The sequence below is a fragment of the Brassica rapa genome, chromosome A09 (genome assembly GCF_000309985.2).
Source record: "Brassica rapa cultivar Chiifu-401-42 chromosome A09, CAAS_Brap_v3.01, whole genome shotgun sequence".
Taxonomy (NCBI): Eukaryota; Viridiplantae; Streptophyta; class Magnoliopsida; order Brassicales; family Brassicaceae; genus Brassica; species Brassica rapa.
The window spans coordinates 24,185,342-24,203,565 of record NC_024803.2 but is presented as its reverse complement, the minus strand read 5'-3'; the positions used below and the strand labels follow the sequence as shown (position 1 = coordinate 24,203,565).

Here is an 18,224-nt window from a genome sequence, read left to right as displayed (position 1 = left end):
TGAATTCTCAAATAATATTATAGAGATTGATTTGTAAATATTTTTAGAGTTAATAACAATCAAAAATCTTTTTTTTTCCTCTAAAACAATCACAAATCTTTCATAAAATGGGCATAATGTATGCTTATGAATAATTTTATATGATTGAATTGAAAATAACTGATGTCAACATTAAAGTTTTTAGATGGAGTCAGGTCGTACAACTTCCTGGGATACTAACTTCTTCAACATATGAATTAGCTGATCAAAGTCGTCTTGTGTCCTGATGAGACTTAATCGAACCAAACGTTCCTCTGATCCAAATACTTTTCCTTCACGTCCTTTTATCTTTGCGGCTCTAAATATCTCATAGCAGTTTGCATCTTCTAATCTTTCACACTTCACCCACGCATAAGCTTTCAAATGAAAAACAAGTTATGAATTTTAGATAGTACCAAAGCAAGGTCTCACTTTGTTGCAAATAAAAACTCTACTTACAAGGAGTAAAGTCTCTGCGTTTCTTGAAATAGTTGCAGTATTCAGGCTCTATAGTCTCGAGCGAGAAACGCATGGACATCGAAAAGATCTTGTTTAATACCTCCCATCTCTTCTTCATTGTTTCATAACCAAAGTGGAATATACCCTCGCCTCCATCACCAACTACTACTTTGAGCAACTGCAGAACACGAAGCTGTGTGTCTCTTGAAACTCCCATACTACTTAGAGTTAAATACCTTTTCATTCTTTCATAAACAGCTTCGTCCTTTACCAATGCCCATCTGAAACAAAGGAAAAACACTTGTGATTGTTGTTATGACCGGCCCAAATCTTTGTTTTAGAGGACTACTCAAGCGAGGGAAATCACCCGAATCTTGAGCCAGCATGACCAGTAGTCTTTGTGAGACTGAACAAGCTCACATCTTCATCAGCCGGATGTGTAATAGGTGTGAAATGAGGCCAGTAGTACGCGTAATCATGAATGCTTTTGATATTGGGACCTTCAAGAACCGCTCTTTTCAGCTTCCCATCTGGATTATTAGGAGAAGTCACTATCTCTATTACTCGTGTCGCATTATCATTGTGCTCACTCTTCTTCCACGCAGACGCGTCTCCTTCAAACCTAAGATTTGCATAATTAAAGAACTCAGTTTGTTCTCTGTACACCTACACACATAAAGACTGATGAGAACCATTACATAAGTTAGTTTCTTACATGCATAAAGCCAAGAACAGAGCTTTTTTTTCTTACATTGTAGTATGGAATAGCAGACACAAGTCTTGAAGGAGATGCTGCGTTTGTCTGAGACAAAGCATGAACAGAGGCTGCAATCAACTGCGTGGCTCCAGTTCCAAAGATTACGAATCTGTTATCAGTAACTGCGTTTCCAACTACGTTATGCAGCTTCCTAGTGATCCTCTCGAGCTCTGCTGACACATATGAGCCATCTTCGTAAAAATGATAGCTCATCCTGTGCCATCCTGACTCAACAACCGCACTTCCCTCTGCCTTTTGCATCCAGAACGGCTCCAAGAACAAAGGGTCTCCTCTTCAAATGAATCCACAACAAAAAAAAAGAAGCAAAAATACAAACTCAATACAAAGTCTTATAATGATCTAAAAAGAGAACTAATAAAAAGTTGTTGCATACGAGTTAGCAGCAGCATGACAATCTGGGAGAAGAAAGGAACAGTCTTTTCCTGTGTAGCAGTTGTTGCACTCACAAGGAGGTTTATTGCCGTCAAGGATACCTAAACCGTCTACATAAGCTCTGCCGTGGCCTGAGCATGAAACAGAGGCTACGTCCTCTGCCTCCTTGGCGGCTCTATTAGTCCATGACGGATTCCATGTGGTTGAGTTATTATAAAGAACATGAATGATCAATACGAGATTCAAGATGATCGACGCTGCAACGAGTAGCATCTTCTTGTGCATCATCTTTTACTTGATCTGTAGGAAACTAAAGAGTGGACTTTTATCGTGCTTTCTCATGTGTAAAGAGAAGGAATTCAGGATTATTTTATTGAAATCTCTGACGAGGTATTGAATAAGACCGCTCAACTTGTAGACCAAACCCATATATCTTATATAGACTTTTCAAAACGGATATAGGCTTCGTCTTTGCTTAAATAATATGAGTTTCTATGTTACCAACATATTGATTGGTAACTTTTTTTTCAATATATAAATTTAATACGTATTATTTTTAAAATATATAATAAAATTAAATATACAGTTAATAAAAATATGCAGAGAAAAATAAATATATTAACTTAAAAATTAACTAAAGATATTCAAATATACACACTCACACACACATATATATATAAATCTTCCATATATATAAAATAATTTATGTACATAATAGTTACCAAACAAAATTAACAATTAAAAATATAAAAATAAATCAAGTAGATAGCTATATTTATATTAAAAGATTGAATATATATTGTACTAATTAATAAAACTAAACGTACTAAATTATATGATCATGTGTATTGTAAATTGTTGAATTTGTTAAAAAATAAAAAATAGACGTAGAAAGCCCAGACATTTTTTTAGCTCAATTCTTAATACATGAGAATTTGGTTGATTTAGCATCTGAGTTATCACTTTTATAATCATAACTTAAAATTGCAACACAACAATATCAATCACAACTCACACACAACTTCAAAAATTCAAAACTAATTCATGATTAGTAAAAATTTTGAGTTATATCAATAACAAGTTATATCATCACAATAATAAGCGGACTTTTGACATTAACAGGTGATGGATCATAAAATCCACTCAGAAATAGGGTTAGGGTTTTTGGTTGATTGTATAGTAAAGAAGCCTTCAACAGGTCTCTTGATCTCCATTCCGCATTGATTATCTTATGTCCTTGCAACAAGGAGTTTCTTCAACTTCGGGCCATATTAAATTGCATTGTGTTTTCGAGATCAGAGATCTCCAATCCTTGTCCATTGAGAAAGATTCTAAGGGTTGACCACTGATGAGATAAAATATATTATGGTTGTGCCTTTAGAAAGGCTACCTACATACCTTTATGGTTCTTAGGTAATATCTTGTCTACGATCAGACTTACTGGTGAGATAATGATAGCATTCGCTATAAGCAGCTCTATCGACGATCTCCTGAATTACGCTATTACTTGAAAATTTGTCATGTTTACACAGACTCAAACCATCACCCCATTCCTCTATATACTTAGTCGATTTTATGGCTGGTGGCTGTTCAACAAACTTATCAGTGGTTGGAACAGCGGTATCTGTCTCCGCATCGTTATTAGTCTCCATAGCAGTATCCGTCTCCATAGCGGTATCCCTCCCCAGTGGCATCCGTCTCCGCAGTGGCATCATCATTATTTCCACCCTCTATCGTCTCGTTATTTCCCTGCTTATCTTCTACGTACAAAGTTATGGCTTTAGTTCCAATTTCATCCTCCAATGCCTGCAACTCTTTGTAGTTCTTAGCACCCAAACTTTTTACCCAGCCACGAGAGTTTATCTACAGGTCCCGGTTCCACTATTGGTTCCATTCGTTCCAATATTTGTTGCGATCTTCCACTACTCTCTACAACCAAAAGACTTATTCGGTTGTCTTTATCCATGCCCGTTATGAAAGACCCGTCCCTTCCCCAACTTCTCCTGGGGTTCCCGGGACGGAGTAGGGGTACACTTGTCACATTTCCCGACAACCCGTGTATCCCCTACTGGTCCCCTTTTTAATTAAATTCACAACTTAACGATAAAAGAAACTCCAAATCCTTTTTATTGCTTAGAAATCTTAACGGAAATCATAAGTAACAAGTTTAAACACCGGTCTTGAAAAGCAAACGATTTAAAAATAAGAACATGAAAAATAAGAACATTCCCGGCCCAGGAACCATCACCACTCCAACCTTACTCCTGCGTTTCCTCGTCCGTACCTGCGGAAGAGAGGGGTGAGCATTTTGGGGAAAATACTCAGTGAGGACGGGTTCTAGGAACCCGCTAACTCTTATCAAAACACATAACACAGCAAGTATTAGAACGTAATCTAGCAGGGCTAGCAGTTAACAATCAAACACCCTAGACGCCTAGGACCTACACAGCTCAAGCGGACCAACCCTCCCCTTTCTTGCTGCATCCCTATGAAGTCGCCTGCCCTGGTACACCCGGCATCCGGTTCCCTTGGATGTAGTCCATACCCCTTGCAGTGTATTACGACCCCTTCCCGCCAAGACTCGGCGTGACTCAATCTTACCGGCGCCTCTATTCTTACTTGCCGTTTTTGAACGCTACGGCCGCCGCGTTTCCCATACTCCCCACCAGTCCCTCGGTGGTTTGTATTTCATTCAACTTTCTTAGTTTCTCTTAGTCTTACTAGACTCTTTCTTTCTTTAGTCATTCTAGACTCTTACTTTATTTACTTTCTTTCCCTAGATCCACTAGGTTCTCAATCATCATCAACATTTCATCAATCTCATCATTGATTTCATTCATTCATCATAACAATCAACCTAGCTCATACTAGATACTCCCTAATACTATACAGGGTTAGGGATCTTGAGAGGAGTTCACAGACAAGTCCTCACCTTAATTGGTTGTCGGACTGGATCTAAGACAGCAAGGTAGCAGTTTCTGTTCCGGATCTGGCTCTCGGAAGTCTGGATGAGAGAAAGGGAGTTTTTAATCTCAGATCTACATCACCGAAGACTAGGAAGAATAGGGATCTGAGGTTTTACCTTAATGCTCTAAACGCAGGCGGTTACACTCCACAGAATCGAGAAGCCGACGGCTTGGCACCCGCGATCGGCGACTTGGGCTGCGCGGACGGTGGTCGACGGCGGCGCTTCCTCGGCGTGCTGGTGGCGGCGGCAGCTCTCGTGTCTCGCAGGGCTTCGCTTGGTGGGTTTGTGATGGCTCAGCTGTAGAGAGGCACCTCTTTTTATAGTTGTTAGGATTAGGGTTACTTAGGGTTTCTCTCTGTTGGGCCTTTTCCACTTGGGCCTGGGCCGGGGTGTTACAATTCTCCCCCACTAGAACTGAATTCGTCCCCGAATTCTGCTGTGTCTCCGTCTGGAACATCCCCGGATAGGCGTCCAAAAATTGGGACTCACGCTCCCATACCTCGTCAGGTATCCCATCTCTTTCCCATCGAACTAGTACCATCCCTACCTTCTTTCCACGGACATCTAACTCTTTCCGGTCTAGGATCCTGATAGGGGTACTATTCAGGGTTAAGTTGGGTTGCGCGTCCAGGGGCGGCTGGGGCAAAACCAGCTCAGGCTCTCGTACCACCTTCCGTAGGACTGACACTTGGAACACATCATGAAAATCTGCCATGTCAGGTGGTAGCACCAGTCGATACGCTACTGCTCCGATTCGCTCCGTGATGACAAAGGGGCCCATGTATCTAGGCTTGAGTTTCTTTAGTTTCCGATTTGGATCATTTCCGCGGAACGTACGCATTTTTAAGTATACCTCATCTCCCAGCGCGAATTCTAGATGTTTTCGGCGCTGGTCAGCATAACTTTTCTGACGGTCGTGAGCCTCTTTGAGTCGTTCCTTCAGCAGGTTTACCTGCTCTACTGTTTCATTAATCAGACTCGGCTCCATACCGCGTCGCTCCCCCACTTCGGTCCAGCACATCGGGGTTCGACAGGGCCTCCCATACAGAGCCTCGAACGGGGACATTCCGATGCTGGCGTGATAACTGTTGTTGTATGCGAATTCCACCAGCGGCAGGTACTCACCCCACTTCCCTCCCCAGTCCAAGACACACGCTCGCAGCATGTCTTCCAGTGTCTGTATCGTGTGCTCCGACTGACCGTCGGTCTGGGGATGGTAGGCCGTGCTGAGGTGTACCTTGGTGCCTAATCCCTTCTGGAATGCCTGCCAGAAGGCTGAAGTGAACTTGGGGTCCCTATCCGACACGATGCTCACAGGTATTCCATGTAGCCGTACCACCGCGTCTAAGTACTTGCGGGCGAGTATGTCCGCTCCATCAGTCTTCTTGATGGCAATGAAATGTGCTGTCTTTGTGAGTCGATCCACTACCACCCATATTGCATCCTTATTGCCCGTGATCCGGGGCAATCCTGTCACGAAGTCCATGGTGACCATGTCCCATTTCCACTGGGGTAGTGGTAAGCCCTGCAATAATCCACTCGGTACCCTTTTCTCCGCCTTGACTACTTGACAAGTAGGACACTGGGAGACCCACGTTGCCACGTCGCTCTTCACTCCATCCCAATGATAATATCGTTTCAGGTCCCGATACATCTTAGTACTTCCGGGGTGAATGGAGAAACGCGTCTGATGAGCTTGTCTCAAAATTTCTCTCCTCAGGTCCCAGTTATTCGGAACACTCACCCTATTCCGGAAAAGTATGGTCCCGTTTTCCGCAGTACGGTAACCGATGACTTGTTTGCTGACCTTCTCCATTAAACTGTCATTCTTCCGCTGTTCTTCCTTGATTCTCCAAAGCAAATCTGCCTGATCCAATGCTTCGAGTCCCATTCTGTCCTCCTGAACCGTCGTGGCCCTCAGGCTCAATGTTGCCAACATTCCCGAGAGCTCTTGCACCTCTCTGGCCCCCGAGACATCGGACCTTCTCCTGCTAAGCGCGTCTGCGACTGGGTTTCCTTTCCCAGGATGGTAATCGATTTGTAAGTCGAAATCGGCTAGCATTTCCATCCACCTTCTTTGCCTAAGGTTCAGGTCAGCCTGGGTGAAGACGTACTTCAAACTCTTGTGATCAGTAAAAACTTGCACCTTCTCTCCGTATAAGTAAGCCCGCCAGATCTTTAGGGCGAAAACCACGGCCGCTAGTTCCAGGTCGTGAGTGGGGTAGTTGACTTCGTGTTTCTTTAGTTGACGTGACGCGTAAGCAATGACCCGTTCTTCCTGCATGAGTACACACCCCACTCCCACCCCTGAGGCGTCCGTGTATACCACGAATGGTATCCCGGTTCGTGGCAGGACTAATACTGGTGTCTGAGTCAACTGATGTTTCAACTGTTCGAACCCTTTGGTGCACGATTCTGACCAATCAAACCTGATGTCCTTCCCGGTTAGTCTGGTGAGGGGTTTTGCTGTAGTGGCGAAATCTCGTACAAACTTCCGGTAATACCCGGCCAGACCTAAAAAGCTCCTTACTTCCGTGGCATTCTTTGGGGTAGGCCATTGAGTTATGGCTTTTATCTTTTCCTGGTCTACCGCTACCCCTGCCTCTGTGATAACATGTCCGAGGAATCCTATCTTTCTCTGCCAAAAACTACACTTGCTTAACTTTGCGTACAGCTTATGTTTGCGCAATTTTTCCAATACTATCCTGAGGTGCCAGTCGTGTTCCTCCTTGCTCCGAGAGTAGATGAGTATATCATCGATAAAGACTATCACGCAGCGGTCTAGGTACTCTCGGAAAACATTATTCATCATTCCCATGAAGGCTGCTGGCGCGTTAGTTAACCCAAACGGCATTACGACGAATTCAAAATGTCCATAACGAGTCCGAAATGCAGTCTTCTGTACATCCTTCTCAGCTATAGGAATTTGGTGGTATCCCGAGGCAAGATCTATCTTGGAGAACCAGGTCGCTCCTTCCAACTGGTCCAGCAGTTCGTCGATCCTGGGTAGTGGGTACTTGTTCTTGATGGTCACCTTATTTAATCCTCTATAATCAATGCAAAGTCTCAAGCTTCCATCCTTCTTTCTAACAAATAGTACTGGAGCTCCCCATGGCGAGCTGCTTGGCCGTATGAATCCCTTGCTGATCAAGTCCTCCAACTGCTCACGTAACTCAGCCATCTCCGCCGGTGCCAGACGATAGGGGGCCTTGGAGACAGGTGCAGTTCCTGGTTCCAGCTCGATCGTGAATGCACTGTCTCGATTTGGCGGGGGTCCTTGCGAAGGCTCGAATACGTCCGCGAATTCCCTTGCTACCACCACATCCTCTAACCTTGGTTCTTTGGGTGCTTCTAACATTTCTATAGTGGCCAGGTACGCATCATGCCCCTTTTTAATTAGTTCTCCGGCCTGTGCCATCGATATAATCGTGACCCCGGTCTTAGTTCTTGTTCCTTCAAACACTACTCGTCCTCCCTCCCGGGGAATCCGTATGTTTGCTCCGTTACAGTCGATAACCGCCCCATATTGTGATAACCAGTCCATTCCGAGGATCACCTCGTACCGCCCCATTTCCAGTTTCAGCAAGTCTACCGGCATGACCACACCGGCGAGTTCTACCGCCACTCCCATGAATACCCCCATGGCGGATATCTCATCTGGTCCGGCGGTCTCGACCCGGGTGGTTCGGCACTCGTACTTTCCCTGGAAACTCCATCTCTTGGTTAGGTTCTGGCTCACAAAACTGTGGGTGGCCCCTGTGTCGAAGAGTGTATATGCTACAACTCCTCCGACCTTTACCATCCCTACACGGAGACTGTATCTAAGCGTCTACTTCCCTAAACTCATTCCTTGGTTATTAAATTTTGATGAAAAATTGCAAAGTTAATTACCTGCTATGGTCTCCGTTCCCTGATTGTTCCCTGCAACGAACACTCGTGGTAGGGTTGCTGGCTTCTTCGGTGGCGGTGCCGGCTGTGCAGCTCCTGTCCCTGCCTCGGTCCGGTCACGGCACTCCCGGGCCGCATGCCCGTAACGTCCACATAGTTGACAAGTGATGTTGGGCGTCTTGGTGACCGTCCCGTCATTGAGCTGCGGACAATTCCGTTTGATATGCCCCAGTTGCCCGCATTTGTAGCATCCTGGTCCTTTGCACTCGCCGTAGTGCATCCGACCGCACTCGGCGCAAGGGGTGCGAGCAGTCCCGCTGTCCGAGGGGGCTGAAGTCTCGCGTGGTCGCTTCGCGGCTCTGGTTGCCTGATTCTGCTTGCGTTCCTCCTCTATTCCCGCCTCTTGTTCTGCTGCCTTTTCCACCAGTTCATTCAGAGTGCGGAACTCCCGAACATTGCAGCTATTCTTGAGCTCGATTCTCAACCCTTTCAAAAAGCGGCGAATCAGTTCCTTTTCTGTCATGTGGCGCCCTGCGAATCTTCGGAGTCGGTTGAACTCCTCACCGTACTTACGCACATCCCGAGACCCTTGGCTAATGTCCTGAAACCTGCCCTCCATCTTATCCATTGCTTCCCGGGGAAAGTACTTGTTATCGAATTCCTCTAGAAAGTCCTCCCAAGTCAGTTCGGGTTGATCCCTTGCACCATCCACCACACAATCCCACCAAACTAGTGCGTCGTCCTTCAAATGGTGGGTGGCCAAGTCTCTACGGTACTCCGGTGGGCACCGGGCCGAGAGGAAATTCTTTTCCAACTTCCTTCTCCAATTGTCCGCGGCGATCGGGTCAGCTCCTCCACCGAACATCTCCGTCTGCATGCTTTTCAGCTGCTTCATCATGTCCCAATAAGAGGGCGTGCGGTCAACGGCGGGAACAGCTAGAGGTGGTGCTATTCCTCCACCTGCAGCGCCCTCCTGGGGTAGCCTACCCCCATACGCCTCTCGGTATCTCCGTAGTTCTTCCACTGCCGCTGCGTCCATGGCGGCCTGTCCTTGCCCTTGAGCAGGTCCGTTCCCTTGGTCCTGCCCTTGAGCGGGTCCGTTCACTTGGTCTTGCTCCTGGGCATTTCCGTTCACTTGATTCTCATCCACACCACCTCCGGCGTGGCTTCCGTTGTCGCTGGTAGCTTGCGACGCGGCTCTGGCAGCTCTCCTGGCTGCCCTTTGGGCCGTGGTTGTGGGCTGAGCCTGTCTGGCGTTTCTGGGAGGCATCCTGTCATACGGAATGATAAGTGCCGATACTAAGGTGCTAATAGATAAACCAAAAGAAAATTAAGGCGAGTATAGCAGGGTTCAGCCGGAGTGGTGCTTTAGAAGAAAGAAATGACCCATTCCCAAGAAATCGATTTTTTTTTTTTTTTTTTAAAGAAAAACAAATTCCGGCTCATTAAGGAAAATCTAACTGCCAGTACCCATCCGGACGGAACCGGACGGGTTTTAACCTGGCTCTGATACCAATTGAAAGACCCGTCCCTTCCCCAACTTCTCCTGGGGTTCCCGGGACGGAGTAGGGGTACACTTGTCACATTTCCCGACAACCCGTGTATCCCCTACTGGTCCCCTTTTTAATTAAATTCACAACTTAACGATAAAAGAAACTCCAAATCCTTTTTATTGCTTAGAAATCTTAACGGAAATCATAAGTAACAAGTTTAAACACCGGTCTTGAAAAGCAAACGATTTAAAAATAAGAACATGAAAAATAACAACATTCCCGGCCCAGGAACCATCACCACTCCAACCTTACTCCTGCGTTTCCTCGTCCGTACCTGCGGAAGAGAGGGGTGAGCATTTTGGGGAAAATACTCAGTGAGGACGGGTTCTAGGAACCCGCTAACTCTTATCAAAACACATAACACAGCAAGTATTAGAACGTAATCTAGCAGGGCTAGCAGTTAACAATCAAACACCCTAGACGCCTAGGACCTACACAGCTCAAGCGGACCAACCCTCCCCTTTCTTGCTGCATCCCTATGAAGTCGCCTGCCCTGGTACACCCGGCATCCGGTTCCCTTGGATGTAGTCCATACCCCTTGCAGTGTATTACGACCCCTTCCCGCCAAGACTCGGCGTGACTCAATCTTACCGGCGCCTCTATTCTTACTTGCCGTTTTTGAACGCTACGGCCGCCGCGTTTCCCATACTCCCCACCAGTCCCTCGGTGGTTTGTATTTCATTCAACTTTCTTAGTTTCTCTTAGTCTTACTAGACTCTTTCTTTCTTTAGTCATTCTAGACTCTTACTTTATTTACTTTCTTTCCCTAGATCCACTAGGTTCTCAATCATCATCAACATTTCATCAATCTCATCATTGATTTCATTCATTCATCATAACAATCAACCTAGCTCATACTAGATACTCCCTAATACTATACAGGGTTAGGGATCTTGAGAGGAGTTCACAGACAAGTCCTCACCTTAATTGGTTATCGGACTGGATCTAAGACAGCAAGGTAGCAGTTTCTGTTCCGGATCTGGCTCTCGGAAGTCTGGATGAGAGAAAGGGAGTTTTTGATCTCAGATCTACATCACCGAAGACTAGGAAGAATAGGGATCTGAGGTTTTACCTTAATGCTCTAAACGCAGGCGGTTACACTCCACAGAATCGAGAAGCCGACGGCTTGGCACCCGCGATCGGCGACTTGGGCTGCGCGGACGGTGGTCGACGGCGGTGCTTCCTCGGCGTGCTGGTGGCGGCGGCAGCTCTCGTGTCTCGCAGGGCTTCGCTTGGTGGGTTTGTGATGGCTCAGCTGTAGAGAGGCACCTCCTTTTATAGTTGTTAGGATTAGGGTTACTTAGGGTTTCTCTCTGTTGGGCCTTTTCCACTTGGGCCTGGGCCGGGGTGTTACACGTTAGGTAAACAAAAAGATCCTCATCATCAACAATATTTAAAGGTGTCTCACATCCTACCACCAGTGGCATGTAGCTCAATTCCAATTTTTCCTTGCTTTCATCCAACCCAAGCTTCTTATACATCCTCTCTTCTATCATTGACAAAGTCGTATCCTCTACTGATGTCTTCAGAGTTATACTAAACATCCGGTCTTTGAATTTAAAATGTACGCTGACATGATTTCTCATTGTATCCTGCCAAAAAAAAAATGAAAAAACTCAACAAATTGAATTTCGTATCAAGTGCGAACCGATCTATGCCCCTACTGCCAATACACTCCCATTCAACCACATAAATGCATTTTGTACCACTTTACTATACTGATTGACCCAGACACGAAACAATGCCGTTGTGCATTATTCCTAAATCGAATTACAATTCAATTACGATGAAAGCTCGAGGCGGAGACCACAACTTACCGGCTTCGACGGAATGCTAGACGTCGGGAAAGGACTAGTCTATGGCGACAGACGGCGTCGCTCCACAATCTTTGGGAAAACGAGAACGAGCTGCGGGGATGGAGCTGAGGACGGATTCAGAGCTATGGATTTCTTGAGGATCGAAGGGAAGATCGAAGGGGAGAGGAAGTTTAGTTGTCTAATTAATTTTTTTTTTTTTTTTTTTGTTTTTTTTACAAAACCACCCAAAACCAGACCGGTTTCACAAGGAAACCTAACCACAACCATACTTGTTCGGTTAGCATTCTGACCGGTTTCCTTTGAAATGCTCGATTTTTTTAACTAAGGGCAAATTCGTCAATTCGCGTTCGTTTAATGAATCAAGAGCATAGGAGATTATGCAGACCCATAGAAGATTTGGCCATCACATCACATGGAGGGGCAGGGGAGCTATTTCCCCTTTTTTCCCCTTTATACAATTCAGAAATCTTCCATTACTCTATTTTCTCTATATTCCTCTTCAATCAAGGTAATCCGTCATTGAGATTGGGCTGCTTCACATTCTAAGTCGTAAGTGGCTTATTTATCATGTTTTAGGTCGTATCGTACCATCTCGAGACTTGCGTGTTTTTACAACCTTAACAGAAAAAGGTTATTAAACCGCTTGAAGATGTGATTTTTGTGTCGTTGGTCACTCGATCTACGAAGTGATGAAAAATATTTCGTTTAATCAAACACATATTGGTGTTCAAGTTAATCATTTCCGACGTTTGGTTAAACTTTCGTAAAATCTTAACATCAACTCCGAATGCGATGAAACAAAGAGTGTTTCGGACAAAATTCAAAAGAAAACAATATGAACAAAGGAGTGGGAGATGAGGAAGAGTGAGAAATGGGCGATGAGGAGAGAGAGAGGTCACGGGCGATGAGGAGTGGGTTAAGTAATACCCAGGTTTTTATGGTCATTTGATAGATTTTGATAATATTGGACTTGAAATTAAACAAATAAGCCACCAAGATCGCAATCCTTCCGGAAGAAACGAAGTCCTTATGGAGCAAAAGTATAATAAAGGTAGAGACTGATAGAAAAATAGAAGAGATGGCCTTAAAATCAAGCAAGAAACGTAAAGAGTTTAGATATCTACATCATTGATGTAGAATCTAACAGTTTAAGCCTTATGAATCTTTTGGCTGCTCTGATCTGAAAGAATCTGCTTTGTCTTTTCCAGAACTCCAAAGAAAATTGAACCTCCAATACCTATCCACAAAACCCTCGGGCCCATTCCCTGTATAATACATAGTTTCAGACTTGTCAGCAAGTTTGCACAAACATGAGAAACATCATAACGCCTACTAAATGTGTGTACAGAAATGAATTCACCTTCCACAAAGCTGATGACCCTTCTTCTCTCAATATCGTCTTAACGCAATCCGAGACCCCTTTATACTGATTCCCTGCGCCCTGCCAAATGTCAAAACGAAAAGCGTTGGTACTGTAGTACTGGAGCTTCTTATTCTCCATCCAAGAAAAACATGTTCTTCTTTCAGTATTGTGTGTGTTCATTCGTTCTGACATACCTGAACCATTAGTCTGGTTTTGATTACGTCTAGAGGAGTGGTCAAAATTCCAGTAACAGCACCAGCAACTGCACCAAGCATTGCGTTCTCTGGATCATTTAGATCTCTTCTCGCCTGTTCTAAGCATATCGATATCTTAACGGTCATAAGCTAGCAGACGCAGAAATGTGTTTTTTTTCTTTCACTTATGAATGTAGCAACAAAAGCTTACAGCTAACTTGTATCCAATCCGTAACTGCTCATATACACAAAACTGAAGAGCGTCAAAAGGCAAATCTCGCAACAAGAAAGATCCGAATCCCTGCATGTTTGCACAAGTAAGATGGAGCGTTTATTGTGCCCGTTGAAAAGCAAATAGTAAGACAGTAGAATTATAAATCAAGAAGAAACGTATATACCGCATACATGCCTCCAAAGCCTTCCTTGGCTATAATAAGCCGAACAGCATCAGGTGCCGAAGCAAATTGTCCCGTTTGCATCCGCTGTTTAACAACCTGTTGAAGTTTTCATTAGCATATAACGAATACAAGAATTATAAAGAAGAAACAAGAAAAGTAAAGAAGATTACTTCGGTTGGTACACGAACAATAGATGAAACAGCACCTCCTAAAGCACCTGCAGCCTGATTCAACTGGCTAAGACATATATATATATATCTCGTTTCAACAGAGCATACTATATTCTAAGGGACTCTGTCTCAGATCAGTAAGTTTTAAGACTATATGTACAAAGCCTCTCCAATAGATGCCAAGAGAAAAACTTTTAGCAAAAAAGATCGTCACAGACTAATATTGATGACTCATTTAAGTTTGTACATACCAAATGTGCAACCGCACTGAAGTTTTCGGGTAAAACCTTGAGCAGCTTCTGTTTGGTAGGTTCATATACACCGAAAAATAAGGCAGAAGCACTGCACACAGTCACAGACAAGCGTTTTAACCAGCTATTTCTTCTTCTTATTTCCTTTTTTTGACTAATTACTTACGGTAAGACACCAGCAAGGTTGCCACCTAGACCAGAGTATAACCCTTTCCATATAATCTTCCCTCCATCTCGAGCTACCTACCAAAAAAATAGAGTTAGTAACTAAAAAGTCAAACACTGGCTTCTCCATGAAAGATTATGATGAACACATCTGGGCCCTGAAACTAGACTACTGTGAAAAGGAGGAGAAACATACCTGCACTCGAGTTTTGATAGTATCAATTGGGTATAGAGCAGCTTCTACCACAAGACCAGCTAATCCTCCTGCTATTAGACTCTCTACAAAACAACACTTGATCAGATTAAATTGGTATTTTTATAAACAGTCATTTGTGGGTTTTGCAACCATACCATAAAGAAGACGCAATAAATGGCATGGATCATCATCTTGTTTAACACAGATTGTGCCACAACTATTGATCTGCTTCTTGATAGGATTTTTAATATTCTTGAATGCCAATACATCTTCAAGTAACATAAACATATGACCAATCAATTAAAAATTGATTTTCTTTAGAGAAGAAGGCATGAAATTGTTTGTGGACATGGGACGAGTTTGATTCAAACCACTTTTAGTAACTTACAGAAGAAGAAGAGTAATCTTTGATTTTTTTTTTTTGTATGCACGGAAATTTCAATTCAAAGTATAAACATTTATGTGTCAAGATTCCACCATTCTAACACTAAAATCTAAAATACAGAGAGCGACCAAAGTATGGGAGATCCAGTTGAAGTAGACGGTGGAAATTTTTTACCAGGCGAAGCAGTCTGAGATCCATCTCTGCTACTGGAAGCAATCCCACGATCCATCTAATTACAAGAAATACAAAAAAAAAAAAAAGCTGAAGAAGAATACCGCATTCAGGAGCAGATAATCAAACGATAGAAGATGAAGATCTAACCCCCAAAATTTACCCGAGCGAGCTAGAGCAAGCAACACAAGGCAGACAGTGGCAGTCTCTTCTCATAAAGTGGAAATTTATTATTCAAACCGAGCCAACCGGTCGAACCGGTCTAACTAATATTTTATGTTTTAATAAAGACCTTTAAATTTGTCTCTATAAGCTCAGATGGAATCGAATGTGTGCGAGTGCGTTGCTTCTGAGTTCTGACAAAGACATATCTCCAACAAAGGCACCAAGAAAATAAAAGAAATCTTCTCATCGTTTTTATCACATGCCTGCCTGCCCACACTTCTATTGTCTTTGAGTTTAGTTAGTCTTCAAAGAGAGTTTCTCTTGGTTTTCTTCTCCAATAATAATATTTCCAGAGTTATCCTCATATCTGCAATCTTCTTGGTAAAGATTCATCTTCCCATTTCTTTTCTTCTCTTCTTTGAGGTCGATTCTGAAATTCATCATGCACATGCACTGGATCAGAGAAACTTGTCTTTCTCTGAATCCTGGCCTCAGATTTGCTATCCATTCCACCTTTTGATAAAATACACTTACTTCAGACCAGTTATTTTATTTGTATCTTTTACTCTTTTTGTCCTGCTATAAATTCAGTATTATGTTTATTACACTGTTGAGAAACATCATGTTGATCACGGTTTGACTTTTAAAAATAAACAGAGTTTCTTGGACTTTTTTGGAAGTCTAGGTATGGATGATTTGGCCAGAGATTGAGTTTTGTATAATTACTTTTTAATCCTTTTAATATTTAGGGTTTTAGCTTTAATTAAGACAATGAGCCTCAAATTTCGGCTGAAAACAAAATAAAATTCTGCAGCATTTCATTTGTATTCTGGATCATTTCAACTTCAACCTGTCGTCAAAATCAAAGCTGTCTCTCTCTCGATCTTTTTTTGTTTTTGTTTTTGTTCTTAATCTGTAAATTTCAAAATGTTTCGTAGAGCAGAGAGCTTTTGTCGTAGCTTCTTACAGACATCACAGAACTTGCGGAGAGATAGAAAAGAAGTAATGGGCATAGGAGTGTTGGGTTTGATACCAGTTTCATCACCAGACAGTCTAAAGAAAGTACTTCAAACACTCTCGGGGAAATGGGGAGACGTAGTGGAAGATCTCGAGAGGATTCAGGTGAAACCCATGAAAGGTGCAATGACTAACCAAGTTTTCATGGTGAACTGGCCCACTAAGGATAACCATTTTCACCACAGGAAGCTTCTTGTTCGAGTTTATGGCGACGGAGTTGATCTCTTCTTCGACAGGAAAGACGAGATTCGTACGTTCGAGATTGTCTCTCGGTACGGCCACGGTCCTAGACTCCTTGGTCGGTTTGCTGGCGGTCGGATCGAGGAGTTTATCCATGCCCGGGTATGTAATGTTCCTCTTTTCTTTTTTCCATTTTTCTTGAGCAATAACCCTTTGATTGTAATTCTTCTTGGATATTTTGGAATTTGGATGTTGGGTCAATGTCGAACCGGGAAATACCAATTGAGTTATACCCGGTTTAGCTGTGTGCTGACTGAGATGCTGATGATGGTCATTTTTATGACTTTTGAACAGACTTTATCGACCGTTGATCTACGTGATCCGCAACTATCTGCTCTCATTGCAGCTAGACTAAGAGAATTTCATGGTATAAAGGTTCCTGGTGATGGAAATGTGCTCCTTTGGGATAGGATGAGGTAACTAATCTTTGTGATTCTCCGTATTACGTGGTAAAATCAATAACATAAAACATATTGACAGGAATTGGCTTGGACAAGCCAAGAGTCTGTGTACACCTGACGATTCAGCAGAGTTTGGTCTAGACAACATTGAATCTGAGATCAACTTGCTGGAACATGAGCTGCAATATGAGTATAAGCAGCAGGAGATTGGGTTTTGTCACAATGATTTGCAGTATGGTAACATCATGATTGATGAAGACACCAATTCCATTACTATAATTGTAAGTTTCTCATTACCCTTACAAAATATCATCATCACGCATGAACTAACCTTAGTTTTCTATAACAGGACTACGAGTATGCTAGTTATAACCCAGCTGCATACGACATAGCAAATCACTTCTGTGAAATGGCTGCAAATTACCATTCTGACACTCCCCATATCTTGGATTACTCTCTGTACCCAGGTACTCGATCACTGGGATCATAGACAAGTAACATATTCATTTTTATCTCAGTGGTTCTGAGTTCTGACCGATTGGTTTTGGGTTGCAGGAGAAGAAGAACGGAGGAGATTCATTGGTAACTATCTCAGATCTTCAGGTCAGTTTCTCAAGGAATCTTAGTTCCTTCTTCGTTTAGTCAAAACGTCTTGTGGACCACAATGTGCCTGCTTATTTTGTTAGGGGAGGACCCTAGAGAAGAAGACATAAAACAGCTCTTGGAAGATGCTGAGAAGTACACATTGGCAAGCCATCTCTTCTGGGGATTATGGGGAATCATCTCTGTAAGATCTTTTCCTTTTTCCAGGCCAGATATAACGTTACCAAGCCAAATAAGAAAATTGTTCTGAAATGTGAATGTGATTGTACAGGGGCATGTGAACAAGATCGATTTCGATTACGCTGAGTACTCAAGACAGAGATTCAAACAGTACCTGATTCGAAAACCCCAACTCTTGTGTTCCTTTACCAATAAGATGTATGAATAACTCTTGTTTTTAAACACAAAATGATGTAATGAAAAGTTGTAACAAAATCTAACCAATTTCTAAAAGGGCAATTGTCAATAATAGCACCTTTTGAAGTTTATGTCTTAAAAATAGCACTAGAAGGAGAAAGTCACAAAAATGACATTCATTAAAGGGTAAAATATCTCTAATACCTTTGATTTAAAATTAAATAAACAAACAAAAATAAATAAAAATAAATAAAATAAAAATAAAAAAATGAAAAAAATAAATTTTTTTATAGTT

The 18,224-nt window shown here is 42.9% G+C and overlaps 3 protein-coding genes and 1 long non-coding RNA gene across 11 annotated transcripts; 2 read left to right on the top strand and 2 right to left on the bottom strand.

Moving 5' to 3' along the window:
* Positions 1–3,502, bottom strand: LOC103840028 (tryptophan aminotransferase-related protein 3). Its single transcript, XM_009116517.3, has 5 exons — positions 1,629–3,502; positions 1,229–1,526; positions 845–1,143; positions 478–758; positions 1–395 (listed from the first exon to the last, which is right to left on the bottom strand). Exons 1-5 carry the CDS (start codon positions 1,913–1,915, stop codon positions 181–183), a joined length of 1,380 nt encoding a protein of 459 aa, XP_009114765.1. The 5' UTR covers positions 1,916–3,502; the 3' UTR covers positions 1–180.
* Positions 3,503–5,967: 2,465 nt separating this feature from the next.
* On the top strand, positions 5,968–12,361 carry LOC117128229. The gene is made up of 2 exons (XR_004451482.1): positions 5,968–6,113; positions 9,881–12,361. It is a non-coding gene; the product is annotated as an uncharacterized LOC117128229 (long non-coding RNA).
* A 424-nt stretch (positions 12,362–12,785) lies between these two features.
* LOC103840025 (probable S-adenosylmethionine carrier 2, chloroplastic) lies at positions 12,786–15,676 on the bottom strand. Of its 5 annotated transcripts, none has more exons than XM_018654519.2 (12): positions 15,297–15,438; positions 15,150–15,204; positions 14,746–14,859; positions 14,591–14,673; positions 14,396–14,472; positions 14,230–14,320; positions 13,979–14,032; positions 13,809–13,904; positions 13,622–13,711; positions 13,411–13,524; positions 13,214–13,294; positions 12,786–13,118 (listed from the first exon to the last, which is right to left on the bottom strand). In XM_018654519.2, the coding sequence occupies exons 2-12, from the start codon at positions 15,202–15,204 to the stop codon at positions 13,002–13,004; spliced, it is 972 nt and encodes a 323-aa protein (XP_018510035.1). In that variant the 5' UTR covers positions 15,297–15,438; the 3' UTR covers positions 12,786–13,001. The 5 variants fall into 5 exon arrangements, with proteins under 5 accessions (XP_018510035.1, XP_018510036.1, XP_033136104.1 ...); XM_018654520.2 differs by having other exon boundaries at positions 15,310–15,390; XM_033280213.1 differs by having other exon boundaries at positions 15,150–15,254; positions 15,302–15,326.
* LOC103840026 (probable choline kinase 3) lies at positions 15,460–18,060 on the top strand. Of its 4 annotated transcripts, none has more exons than XM_009116513.3 (8): positions 15,460–15,692; positions 16,255–16,670; positions 16,863–16,984; positions 17,049–17,250; positions 17,319–17,436; positions 17,525–17,572; positions 17,656–17,756; positions 17,844–18,060. In XM_009116513.3, exons 2-8 carry the CDS (start codon positions 16,317–16,319, stop codon positions 17,958–17,960), a joined length of 1,062 nt encoding a protein of 353 aa, XP_009114761.1. In that variant the 5' UTR covers positions 15,460–15,692; positions 16,255–16,316; the 3' UTR covers positions 17,961–18,060. The 4 variants fall into 4 exon arrangements, with proteins under 4 accessions (XP_009114761.1, XP_009114763.1, XP_033136103.1 ...); XM_009116515.3 differs by having other exon boundaries at positions 15,465–15,692; positions 16,281–16,670; XM_033280212.1 differs by having other exon boundaries at positions 15,469–15,692; positions 16,250–16,670.
* Positions 18,061–18,224: the final 164 nt, after the last annotated feature.

What these genes read in the sequence shown, in the direction of transcription:
- LOC103840028 (XM_009116517.3), bottom strand. Translation starts at nt 1,915, where the DNA reads ATGATGCACAAGAAGATGCTACTCGTTGCAGCGTCGATCATCTTGAAT. An exon ending in TGTCATGCTGCTGCTAACTC is followed by an intron (nt 1,527 to 1,628) that starts GTATGCAACAAC and finishes ATTCATTTGAAG; the next exon opens with AGGAGACCCTTTGTTCTTGG. An exon ending in CTGCTATTCCATACTACAAT is followed by an intron (nt 1,144 to 1,228) that starts GTAAGAAAAAAA and finishes TTATGTGTGTAG; the next exon opens with GTGTACAGAGAACAAACTGA.
- LOC103840025 (XM_009116512.3), bottom strand. Translation starts at nt 15,558, where the DNA reads ATGAGAAGATTTCTTTTATTTTCTTGGTGCCTTTGTTGGAGATATGTC. An exon ending in TTATAGAGACAAATTTAAAG is followed by an intron (nt 15,205 to 15,438) that starts GTCTTTATTAAA and finishes TCTTGTAATTAG; the next exon opens with ATGGATCGTGGGATTGCTTC. An exon ending in TTGTTCGTGTACCAACCGAA is followed by an intron (nt 13,905 to 13,978) that starts GTAATCTTCTTT and finishes AAACTTCAACAG; the next exon opens with GTTGTTAAACAGCGGATGCA.
- LOC103840026 (XM_033280211.1), top strand. Translation starts at nt 16,239, where the DNA reads ATGTTTCGTAGAGCAGAGAGCTTTTGTCGTAGCTTCTTACAGACATCA. An exon ending in TAACTATCTCAGATCTTCAG is followed by an intron (nt 17,573 to 17,655) that starts GTCAGTTTCTCA and finishes TTATTTTGTTAG; the next exon opens with GGGAGGACCCTAGAGAAGAA. An exon ending in GATTATGGGGAATCATCTCT is followed by an intron (nt 17,757 to 17,843) that starts GTAAGATCTTTT and finishes GTGATTGTACAG; the next exon opens with GGGCATGTGAACAAGATCGA.